An 11957-nucleotide genomic window follows, 5' to 3' on the forward strand; every position below is an offset into this window, starting at 1 on the left:
TCTCGGCGATCATTGGCGATCATTGGCGATCATTGGCGACCATGGCGACCACAGCGCGATGTCTGGCGTTTCCACCACGCTTATACCGCGCTTATGGCGACCTTGGCGCGCTCTGTGCCCATTTTCCGTCGCCGTAGAAGCGCAGTAAGGACACCACCCCGGTGTGACGGGGGTATAAGGCACGAAGGGTCGTTGTCGTAACAGGTACTACAGATATGTACCCGAGGTAGTTTTAGGTTGTTTAGTGTTATGTTTATATTTTTATATGAGGTATGTTTAGGGTTAGGGTTAGGGTTAGGGTTAGAGTTAGAGTTAGGGTTAGGGTTAGTGTTAGGGTTAGTGTTAGGGTTAGGGTACACTTCTGTAGTACAAGTCTGGTACACTTTGTGTATACATATATGTACCTCGGGTACATATCTGTAGTACCTGTTACGACAACGACCCCTTGAGCTCAACTAAGGGGCACAGAGCGTCAAATGAGTATAGGGGACACTAATTGGGGTATTGCAATAGTGTTGCTATTACTGAAAGTACTGATCCATTAATTACTATATATATATCGATATTGCTGATCAAGAAAAAAACTTTCAAAGGGGGGATGAAGTATTAATAGTAACCAGTCAGCGTATGTTCTGCTATATAGAATCTCTGTAAGAATTGCAGTTTTCCAGTTTCACACAGTTAATTCGAAGAACTTGATGAAGACTACCATAAGTTGAAACTGAATACATCACTATTGCCAGCTTAGTAGTTCAATGGCATCAACTGATAAGCTTGTCGAGTCCACACGTGGTATAGCAGGGGATTTGCATCCTGTAGAAAAGACATATAGTTCTTTGCTATACGCAGAGCATAGAAGCATAGTTCTTGGAGGTAGTAGCCATTTATAGCTTTCCTTGTGGCTGATATGTAGCTGTGATGTTTTTCCAATTAAAAAATAGGTGGAAAGTTGTTTTGGTGTGTCGGCTGGCTGCATGCTGCTTGATCCTTTGCAAATTCCTGCAGTTTGCATATATCTCAATAGTATTATTTTAAATTGCCCCTGTGTTTTAAGCTGCGGGTGATACGCTACTGGTTTGTTTGGCCTTGCTTAGTTTTCTGACTGTAATCACAGACGAGATATTGGCGTTGCTCCAGACCCACCACTATTACAGGTGCTCGCGAACAAAACAAGCGCACGTACGTTCAACCTGTTCGCCGACTGTGCATTTAGAATTCTAGTGTTTTCTTCTCAACTGCTCACCCCGCGGTTGTCAGCCAGGACACTTAACGACGTCTGTAGCACGGCTGCCAACTCCGAAGGAAATTATTACGTGGAATAACGAATGCACAGTAGTTGCGGCTATGATCTATTGTTGTCATGGACTTGTTCATCTCTGTCACATAACTGCAATAAAAGTATAATGTCTGATCTCATTGGGTCGCATATATATGCTCTTACAACAAACAATACCGAAATTCATGCAGCTATATTATCATCTTTATTATTATACTATCAGTATTACAGATAGACTCTGTCACTCTGAATACAATCTACATTCTATAATACAAAGTGATAGATCGGTATAGTGCTATAGAGCTAACAGACACTTGGCCCTGCTTGTGCATAAGGAGCTGAAGCCTCTGTCTAACTCGGTAACGGCAACTCGTCTGCATAGATGCGGCGTCATCAGTAACCTTGACGTCTGTGGTTTTTTTGCTGCAGGAACTGCCTGTTTCGCTCACTCGCCGACCAACTAGAAGGTCATCACCGCCACCACATGAAACATAGACTGGAGACAGTTGATTACATCGGGGCACATCGCAAGGACTTTGAACCTTTTATCGAGGAGCCGTTTGAGCGATACGGTAAGTGTGCAGCTGCAGCCAGCGCAGTCTAGACCAAATTATGGTGCCTAGGTTCTGGTTATGTGCTACAGCAGAATACTAAAGCAGTTAGTAGATACTTGTAATTGTAATTTCTAGCACTAGAAATAATATACCTATCCATCTGAGCAAGATAAAAACGCTTGGATATTGTTGTTAGGTAGGACAGATTATAGATGCTTTCCATGCAAGCTTATTAAAATGTCGACTTTGCTGCACTTCCTTGACAAGCATTGTCTTTTAGAACGTCATATAATTTGCTGATTGGCTAGAGCTGCGCATATGTCAATCACTCCAGGAAGCTAAGTCGATTACTTAATTGATTTCTTCACCGCTCCCTCTTGTGCAGTGTCGAATCTACGCAAGCCAGGTACATATGCCGGGAACGATGTCATCGTGGGATTTGCCAGGAACCATGGCCTACACGTAGTTATCCATCAGCTGAACCTACCACTGTGGAAGGTGAGGGTATGAAGTGTTTGTAGGGTGCAGGTGTAGCAGCTCCAGTGTACTAGGGGTGGCACCAGAGGGGGCCATGCACTGTGGGCTGCAGATCCTCTAATCAGGGAAATAATCTCTTTGGGGAATGATTTATGGAAGAAAATTGCAGTCACCCTTAATTTATAATGCCCCACTAGTTGCGGTAACTTAGGTATATGTATATTTATATGTATATAGGTTCATTTTAATAGCTATCAATTTACTAGTGCTGTTTTGCAATGCAGATCCATGGCAGTGAGAAATCCGGATGTCGTGAGCTGCACATCTCCTACCACAATGGTGACCACTACTCAAGTGTTCGCAGGATTGGAGACCGGTCAGAAGCGCCAGCGAACATTCGCCTAATGGTTGGTTTTGTTACAACAAAGTGGTGACATTTACATTAATTCATGCTTAACATATTTAATTTTTAATTACCATAATTTGGTTGCGTAGATCTTCATAGTGTCATCATAATTATTAGGGTTGGCCATTTTTCCAATTTTTCTTTTAGAATAGAAATCCAGTGTACGTGTAATGTTTTAAGACAACTTCTGCTCACCACACCATCTTTGACATCAACGTTTTTTTGATTACATTAATAATCCAAATGTTTAAGTCTGTGTCAAAGAACCCATTTTAAGTCACCGTTACACATCATGTGTTGTTGAATAGGCAGGTCAAAAGCGGTGCACTTCCTACGCGACAATAGTCCGAAATATAGTTTCGCCAGCACTGCCATGCATTGCTGTGTGGTTACAGACTGCCGAACCACCCAGGCTGCGGGAAAAGGAACGCCATAGCAAATCCTCAGAGAAAGTCAGTAGAGAGGCAAACGAGGAGGTGAGAGACTCCGATCCTCCGTGCGGCAGCTACCACCCCGCTGTCCCCTACCCCCAGCACGGCACGGTGCTGCCACCCGGTGACGCGTCGCTGAGTTACACGACACCGGATGGACACACGATATTCCCGGATGAGCATGGCGTGGCAAAGGCAGTGCGAGGAGTGTCAGACATCGCTCGCTACATCATGGCAGAGACGGGCTTCGAGGTGAGCATCCATCTCGCGCTCTAGTGCATAATTAATTACTTAATTAGGAATGGGCATGGCAGTTTGTTTACGTTTTGCGAGCTATGTTTGTGAATTAAAAAGGCTCTTTTGTCGTAAACGCGTGTCAGTTTGCAGCAATTTTTATCGGGTCATCAAGAAATCGTTGTGCGTGCGAGATCATATATGGCAGCTTTTCATCAGAGGAATGCCGTTTTAAGTTGATTACTGTTCAAAGACCGAAAAAAAACCTACGAGAGAGATTTCCTAACGAGTATTTCTTTGTTCTTATTGCTTGTTCCAAGCTCCAGGCTCTCATTTCAAGAGCTGAATCATTTGCTTGGTATGTAATTATCATACTCGGCTGCATTGTAGAACCAGGCCAATGTGGAGAGTCTGTTGGTGGATATGGAGTTTGATGTCGACATGACGATCTCTCACATCGAGCAGCTAAAGGAGCTCGCACCCGCCTCCACGCCAACGTCACCTTCAACGCGACCTTCAGCATCAGCACCGCGACCTTCACCACTACCCTGCCAGGACGCACTGCCATCGCCGACCAGTGACCTAGGAATGAACCGGTCCAGCGATGCATCGAGTCCTGTGTCGCCATCTAGCGAGAGCGGTGAGAAATATTTCGGCATAACCTCCATAGAGGGTTTTGGCAAATTATGTTTCATTTAAGTAACGATAAGATGAGTGAGGTTAATCGTGGAAGGAATGCTATGGTACTGCGATTCTACAAAAAAGTAAAAACGTGAAGAAAATAGTGAAAGAAAGGCAAAGAAATCTAACACGATGAAATCCATCTCGCAAAAATTAGTATCAATAAAATTGGCAGTTTATAGTTAACAGTTTTTTAGGCTCACGACAAAACTTTGTCAAGCAGTTCTTATCGTTTCGATTTCAGCTTCTGTAGCTTCTGTACAGACGAATGACAGTGGCATCTGGTCACATGACAGTCCGTCCAGGACGCTGAGTCCGTGTGAGACAGACAGCACGAGTAGAGTGAGCTCCGGATACGGATCACACTCCAGTCGTGCGAGTGGCGCCAAACCCAAGGTCAAGGTCAGTGGTCACGTATTCCGTTAGAGCTGTAGCATTGAAATGTCGGAAGGTGGTGTGTGTGTGTGTGTGTGTGCGTGCGTGCGTGCGTGCGTGCGTGCGTGCGTGCGTGTTGTGTGTGTGTGTGTGTAGGTCTAACAGCATGGTCGTCGTTGCTGGTCTGAAGTGACGTGAAATTAATTGATTCATCTGCACACAGTGATTGGCAAGCAGCTGTATCACTGTTGTGATGAGAAGTTGTGAAATTCTTGATTTTTTGCTCGGAAATGTAGCGTTGCAAAGTAAAAAATTGACATATAAACTGGTCTAGCTTCACCGATCTAGCGACAACATGCAAGTGTGTGTGGTTTATCTCACACAAACGGATATGTCAATTGTCATGTAAATTTCGTCAATCGGCTTCAAGGCTTGGAGAGAGTAGTGGAAATAATGAAACTGTAGGTGGCGCCACGTGCTCATGCTCTGATTTTACTCATCTGGTGTGCCTCACGTGAGGCTTTCATTCTCTCCAGGCTTTGACCAGCAAACAAAGAAAGGAACAGGCACGCATGGAGAAGAAGAAGAAACAGGAAGAGAGACACCGGCAGAAGGGGAAGGGAGAGATGAATACTTCACTTGGCAATGATGACACGGACATGGTTATCATCAAAGAAGTGAAGTTACTAAAGATCTAGGTGCAACACTGTGTTTGATGATCAAACATCGCTAGACCCGCTGTTGAAATACGGTCAGGCCTGTACATAGAGTCGCTCAAGGGAAACTCAGAGAGTGTCCTTCATAGACGGGTCTAGGAATGTTATTTCCACTTAAGAGAAATACCAAGTGTACTTTATTAACAGAGAGAGGTCTTCATTCTACAGTGGTGTTTTAACTCTTATTATAGATGCCACTAAAGGGAAATGTTAAAGTGTCTATAAGCATTAGCCACTTCCCATCTTTCACGCATGCAGCTTTAGGTTTGAACTGGGCTAGTGACGAACCAAGTTTACAAATGTAAGAATTTGATTTTGTTAGCATTCTTTGTGCTACTGATGTTATGCTATGCTGTCATGGTCATTTATTTCAATAATTACTTCATCAGGTACTTACTACTACTTACTACTTTTCTGTAATTAATTTAATCCATATAGGAACAAGGCTTGTCTACATTGTAGGTAACCAGTCATCTTTCCTCACTACCAAATCACCCCAAATGCTGGAATTTGTGTGGTGCATGTGTATTATATACTAGGAATGTATATGCGTGTTCTAAATATTGCATAGCAATACTTGCTATCAACTATACTATGGGGTATGTGCCAAGATACCTACACTTATATGATGATTTACAGTCTAAAACAGGGTAGCAAAATAGGCTTTCAGATTCTGTCATTAAAATAACCATCCACAGGACTATGGGCCACGACTGCCATTTACATTTATTCACCTAGCTCATGCATTTATGGCGAGTTGTGTAGCAGAGTGGCTGACTATGATCTGTGTGTGTAATATATATATATATGTAGTTGGTTGTAAAAGATATCAATTCCTAATTCAAAACGTTCATTGTCCTTTTACTACTGCAATCGTGTTTTTCCCGTATTAGAATATTTTTTAAACATGCAGATCAATATGATGTTTCTCCCTGTAAATATTTTTGGGTGTAAGGTTATGAGTGTTCTTGCCCAAATGTACACCTGTGATTGTTTCACCGGCGAGTGAATATTTCTGTATTTTGCAGTTACCGTGAACATCTGTGCACTCCGCACGTTGTTGTTATCTGCCATATAGCATAAAATCCTAGATATAAAAGCCTTTCTATGTAAAATTGACTACGGCATTATTTGCATATTTAATCGTTCGCGCTGCTCCTTAGAATGATAATTTATTGTAATCTCAGAAAACTCTGCACTTGTGAATCGGCGATTAGTTAATGCGCAGTAGTTGCCTTGGGTACGCAACGGCCACTGCATGTGCCACTCCCATGGCAAACGTTCATCGTAAAGGGGAATCATTGATGTTCGTCCACTCTCCTGATTCTAATGATAGGATTTTGTGAGATACTCCTTTACAGGAGGACAGCCAGTGAGTAAGCCACTAGTAGCATTATAACAATAAAATGAAACTGTTAGGTTTGCACACGAATTACACATTAGAATATTTCATGTCATTAGACAGATTAGTGCCATTTTAACCACAAGCTGTTATTAGATATATATATATAGCATTAATGATAACTGTCTTCCCAAAAAAATATCTCAAGTAGCAATAATACTCCTGTCTTCGCACGTCAATGCCAAAAATTCGGTCGACTTGTAAAGTCTACCACGCATGCCGAGACAAAATATTGTACATACATATCGTTTGCGAATTGTGTAACTTGTTCATTTTCGTAAGAATGTTGTAGCTTTTCCTGTACAGACGTTTAGATAGGTTTATATCATATTGTCATAGTTATTTTAGTCTCCCGAGTCTGTGAAGAGTCATCGTAAGACTTCTCCAGCCACTTAACGTGATTCAGTTTGCAATAGTTGTATAGGATTCTCTGTGCTGTATAGATGGTGATTCTTGTTATAACTGTGAACATTATTCTCTCACGCACTCACAACAGTTATAAACTAATGAAATGTCTATTAGTTGCGATGTTAATATGTTACTTATGTATAACTACATGTGTTTATACGATAAAGAGATTGACTTGTAAAAGTGGCATGCCTGTGATAACATAGCCTTATAGCATTGTAAGAGTTCAGAAGTTGTGAAACGGCAAGTCGATCAACTCGGCTTGCCGTGTTGTAAGTACATGTGTAGTCATATTCTTTTAATACAATTTAACACAATACAAGGTGAAAGCTATTTAAATGATGGAATGGTTGATATTGTTAACAGGCGCAGCATATGCTATGTAGTTACAGCGGAGAGTTTGTATACACAACTACTTGATATACATACCTTACCTTATAGGTTGAAGAAAGTTGGTATATATATATATGGGGCGCTGCTTATAAGCATTTTGTTTAAGCTTACCTGTTTTTAATTCATATATAATCACCAATGGAAACGTATAATAAAGTGTATATAAACGGCGCCCAAGCATTGAAAACATTTTGCTCCTATTATTGATTGTTTTCGTTCATACATCCCGCTGAACTATGTTAGTGTAGATGACATTTGCTACGGTATGAAAAGATGAAACATCAATAATATAATAATTGATTAATTCATTCATTTAGCAATGCAGATCTGAATAATTTTAAGAAAGTTGCGCGTATTCATTTTCTCCGTGGTTTGAATAGAACACCGTGATTCTTTAATATTAAAGCAACTTTCCCCTATATCCGTCAATGTAAGCAATCAGTATGTGAAGGATCCAGCTAATCAAACAAGTGTTCTGTGCGAGAATTTTGCGCATAAATATATTTTTATCAGATAGACTGAACACAAAAGCTGTCTTGTTCAAACCTTGCATGTGGTAGTTATAGTTACTATACCTGCCGTGCTGAAAGTATAAATTGCACTTATCATTAATCTGCGATTGACAAGTCACAAGGATCGAGTGAGAACAACAACCACCAACCAGGTGTTCGATGATACTAAGTGTAAATAAAACAACAAGTCCACGACTAATACGAAAGTTGTGAGACGCTGACAACGGAAATCAATAATATATACGTATGGGTCGGTATGACAAGACACTTGCGGAGCTGCAGCTAGAGGGGGCGGGGCCCACCAGACAAATGAAGATACCATTACACACTGGCAGCAAGATCAAGCCCGCACGTACAGCACACGCGCGGCGCCATTGACTATATATATATACATATAGTTGTATATATATAGTCAATGGCGCCGCGCGTGTGCTGTACGTGCGGGCTTGATCTTGCTGCCAGTGCCATTACACGGTACGATTACACAGTCAATATAGTTAACGGCAAAATTTCCACAACGTAACGCCCCACGCACGTGGCTTTGCACCATGCACTGGTCATAGTAGCGTTTACACCCCCATGTCGTGAGTTTGGTTAATCTGGGGGTACAGTCTTAAAAATTTGACAGTGAACAATTTGAGAAATAAAATGAGAAATATTTCATGGAAAGTTTTGCTTAGAATAGCAATAGCTATATTAGTATAGTCATTCATAGTAGTCGGCGATCGTTGTTTATTGTAGTAGTATAGGCACATCTGTATAGAATGTACAAATACTCAATCCGTTCGCATCTAAACAGTGTACAGAATCCATATTTTGTATATATACGTTCATGATATACATGGAATTCGTGGTTTCAATAAAAAAGCAGGTCTAACACTGTAGGTTCAAGCTGAAGTTCGCACCAAACGGAAGTAAAAGCGGAAACGGAGCCAAGATAAGGCGATAGTAGGCCTACCATAGACTAAGAATAACTCAGTTACTTCTAAAAAACCAAGTTAAAGTTTAACTTAACTTTAGTTAAACTAAGATATTCTTAATCTACGGTAGCACTCCATAAGTTTCAGAAAACTATATTTGTGTGCCCCAACTATATTCCTGCGCCGACATCTTTACGCACAACATCTATAGTATAGATTGTACGCAACAAGTATAGTTCGATGTCAAACTACATGTTTTGGTAGGAGGATCTGATCTACATGTTTTTGTGAAAATAAAGAATGTTTTGAGAAATTACCTGTTGTTTGCGCATTCCGTATGGTAATTATGACTTGTAATATGTGGTTCGTGAAGTATTTTGTGGTTTGTTTGCAAACCTACATATGGCTTGACTAATTTAACAAATCGTACAACATACTCTGCTCTACCTCGCCGTCTGACGGCAACTGTGAATATTGGACCGACCAGTTTACGACTATTACAATCTAGGACTTCGCGCGCGAGCCCGGTCGCCTCTGATGATTATGATTACGACTCTCTCGCGCGCGCGCGAGTACGCACGCACGCTATAATATATCTACTCCTGATATATATATATATTATATATATATATATCTTTCTCGCTCTCTCGCTCTCCCCCTCTCTCTCTCTCTCTCTCTCGTTCTTTCTCGCTCTTTATCACTCGCTCTCGCTCTCACTCGCTCTCTTTCTCTCTCGTTCTCTCCCTCTCTCTCTCTCTCTCTCTCTCTCTCTCTCTCTCTCTCTCTCTCTCTCTCTCTTTTCTCGCTCTCCCTCTTGCTCTCCCTCGGTCTCTCACTCGCTCGCTCGCGCGCTCTCTTTCTCTCTCTCTCTCTCTCTCTCTCTCTCTCTCTCTCGCTCTCTCTCTATCTCTTTTTTTCGCGCTCTCCCTCTCGCTCGCCCTCGCTCTCTCTCTCGCACTCTCTCCCTCGCTTTCCCGGGCTTTAATTATTTCTCGCTCGCTCTCCCCTGTCCGTGCCGCTGATGAAGCAGCGACATGCATACCCGCGCACACACGTGCACGCCTTTCGATTTGAGCGCGCGTTACAGCCGATAGCTATTCTCTCGTCCTGGACGGTGGTGCCGACAGTAGTCGCGGTGCACTATCCGTGCGTGTTCGTTCTTAATTAAGTTGGGTTTACACTACCGACTTTATGCGGTCGAATTGGTGAATTGGACCAATTTCGCGGAAATTCGGCAACAGAGAGTTAGCGAAAATAGAACATGCTTTAACCTCCCAACTAGTTGCTATTAACCATGCAGTTGCTCGCGCAAGTTATACGGTCACACTCCCGTTCGTCGGTTGTATAATTGCGAAATTGGTCCAATTCGCCAATTTGACGGCATAAAGTCGGTAGTGTGAACCCAGCTTTAGCAAACGTTGGAGTGAGGGATGGTGCGGCCACTGCTCACCGACACAGTGCCATAAGAACCTCGTCGCAAGATTAGAACCACCTGATAGCGCCGCGCGTCTACAGCTGGCAGGGATCCAACTCATATATAGCCACCATCGCTATTGCGCCACGATACCTCACCACCGGCCGCGTATATGTCGCAATGAGACCGACAGATGGCGTCACACGCGTCGATTGCCTTGCGAGATTTTTTAGACCTGCCTGTTTGGACGCGTGATCGAGAGCAGTAGTATTCCACTACGTTATCAAGTCAATACTCTAGCTGCTTGCATCGAGGGCAAAGACCTGCGTGGATATGTACGGACTGTTACATGTTGTGCTCCGTCGGTTTACTCGCGTGGATTAGCGAACAAAATAGAGCGCGTGGGAAATATAGAGTGTTGGGGTGAGAGAAAAATGGAGCGGAAGGAAGTGAGGAGGGGGAGGGAGGAAGGCAGGGGAATGGGAAGAGGAAATGAAGAATGTATAAAGGGGAAGGAAGGCGAGAAGGGAGAGGAAGGGAATAAGTGAAGAAGGAAGGAGCGGGATAGAAGGAAGGTAGGGTAAGAGAAAAGGACGCAGAAGAAACAGAGGAAGGGAGGAAGGGAGGAAGGGAGGGCGGAGAGGAAGGAAGGGAGACAGAAAGGAAAGGAGGGAAGGGAAGTAGTGAGAAACATGAAGAGAGAACGAAGACGAGAATTGAAATGAGAAGCGAGAGAGGGAGAGAATGCGCAAAAGAGCAATATCACGAGCGCGCGGACAAGAGAGAGATAACGAGAGATAGACTACGAGAGAGAGGAGGTGTGTAGTTTTGCCTGCGTGCATGCGCGCGTGCGTGAGGGAGAGAGAGAGAGAGAGCGCGAGATTGCAGGCGAGAGCGAAAAAGAGCGCGAGACAGAGCGTGAGAGGGAGAGCGCGCGCGCGAGATAGAGTGCGCAGTGAAAATTATGCGCGGCGCCAGTGATATGTATGAAATTATTGACAGGCTCGCGTCTCTATGAGCAGGGACGTCAGCCGCGATTTGTTTACATCTGCTCCTCCGACGACGACGGAAGGCTGAGGAAGGTAGCGCCTCGGCGTCGCTGCGCCTCTTCGATCTACTTCTTCACCAGCGTGCTAACAGCGCGCTCGAATTTCTCCCGGTCGCTCTTCATCCGCACTCGCTTCCTACAGGGATAAGTGTTGCTCCTCGCTTATCAGGCCTTCCGATCTCCAGCGTCTCTCGCCGTGACTTTAAAAGCATTCGCTCACATCGGGCGGCCGCTACATTACGGAAGAGGCTACGTAGTACGTAACCCCCCGCGTTGAAGCGCAGTTTCGCGCGCCTGCCGCGGCGACCATGACCGAGACTAGCAACTCGCTACCGAACCACAAACCTCTCGTCAACGAGGACAGCGTGCCGCCGACGGCAGACGACGGTCGACCTGCCGACTCGCTGACGAGCTTCAGCGCCAGCGTGCGTTCGCACGAGACGTGCGGTGCGGCCGACGAGGAGAAGGTGCCCATGTGGGTGACGCATGACTCGCACGGTGTGACGGCGCGCCTGAACAGCGAACACAGACTCGATGGCGCCACTAAGTCGATGAAGACGCATCGAGGGAGCGCTGCGTCGGCCGACCACGTCAAGACAACAACCACGGGACGCTCGAAGTCGAGGTAAGACTGTCTCTCTCTCTCTCTCTCTCTCTCTCTCTCTCTCTCTCTCTCTCTCTCTCTCTCTCTCTCTCTCTTTCTCTCTCTC

The 11957-nt window shown here is 44.1% G+C and overlaps 2 protein-coding genes across 5 annotated transcripts in view; both read left to right on the forward strand.

Annotated features, from left to right (window-relative positions):
* Window positions 1-7544, forward strand: part of LOC106805728 (OTU domain-containing protein 3-like) — a 25274-nt gene extending 17730 nt beyond the window's left edge. For all 4 annotated transcript variants that reach the window (XM_014807436.1, XM_014807434.1, XM_014807435.1 and 1 more), the window contains 7 exons: window positions 1706-1848; window positions 2216-2328; window positions 2592-2714; window positions 3109-3396; window positions 3769-4018; window positions 4304-4461; window positions 4971-7544. In XM_014807436.1, the coding sequence (XP_014662922.1) occupies window positions 1706-1848; window positions 2216-2328; window positions 2592-2714; window positions 3109-3396; window positions 3769-4018; window positions 4304-4461; window positions 4971-5132 (1237 nt within the window). In that variant the 3' untranslated portion in view covers window positions 5133-7544. The remainder of the gene's footprint in view (window positions 1-1705; window positions 1849-2215; window positions 2329-2591; window positions 2715-3108; window positions 3397-3768; window positions 4019-4303; window positions 4462-4970) is intronic.
* A 4011-nt stretch (window positions 7545-11555) lies between these two features.
* Window positions 11556-11957, forward strand: part of LOC106805711 (endothelin-converting enzyme 1-like) — a 34593-nt gene continuing 34191 nt past the window's right edge. Inside the window, exon 1 of the mRNA XM_014807414.1 lies at window positions 11556-11872. Coding sequence (XP_014662900.1) covers window positions 11556-11872 — 317 coding nt within the window. The remainder of the gene's footprint in view (window positions 11873-11957) is intronic.

Source organism: Priapulus caudatus, unplaced genomic scaffold (assembly GCF_000485595.1).
Source record: "Priapulus caudatus unplaced genomic scaffold, Priapulus_caudatus-5.0.1 Scaffold125, whole genome shotgun sequence".
NCBI lineage: Eukaryota > Metazoa > Priapulida > Priapulimorpha > Priapulimorphida > Priapulidae > Priapulus > Priapulus caudatus.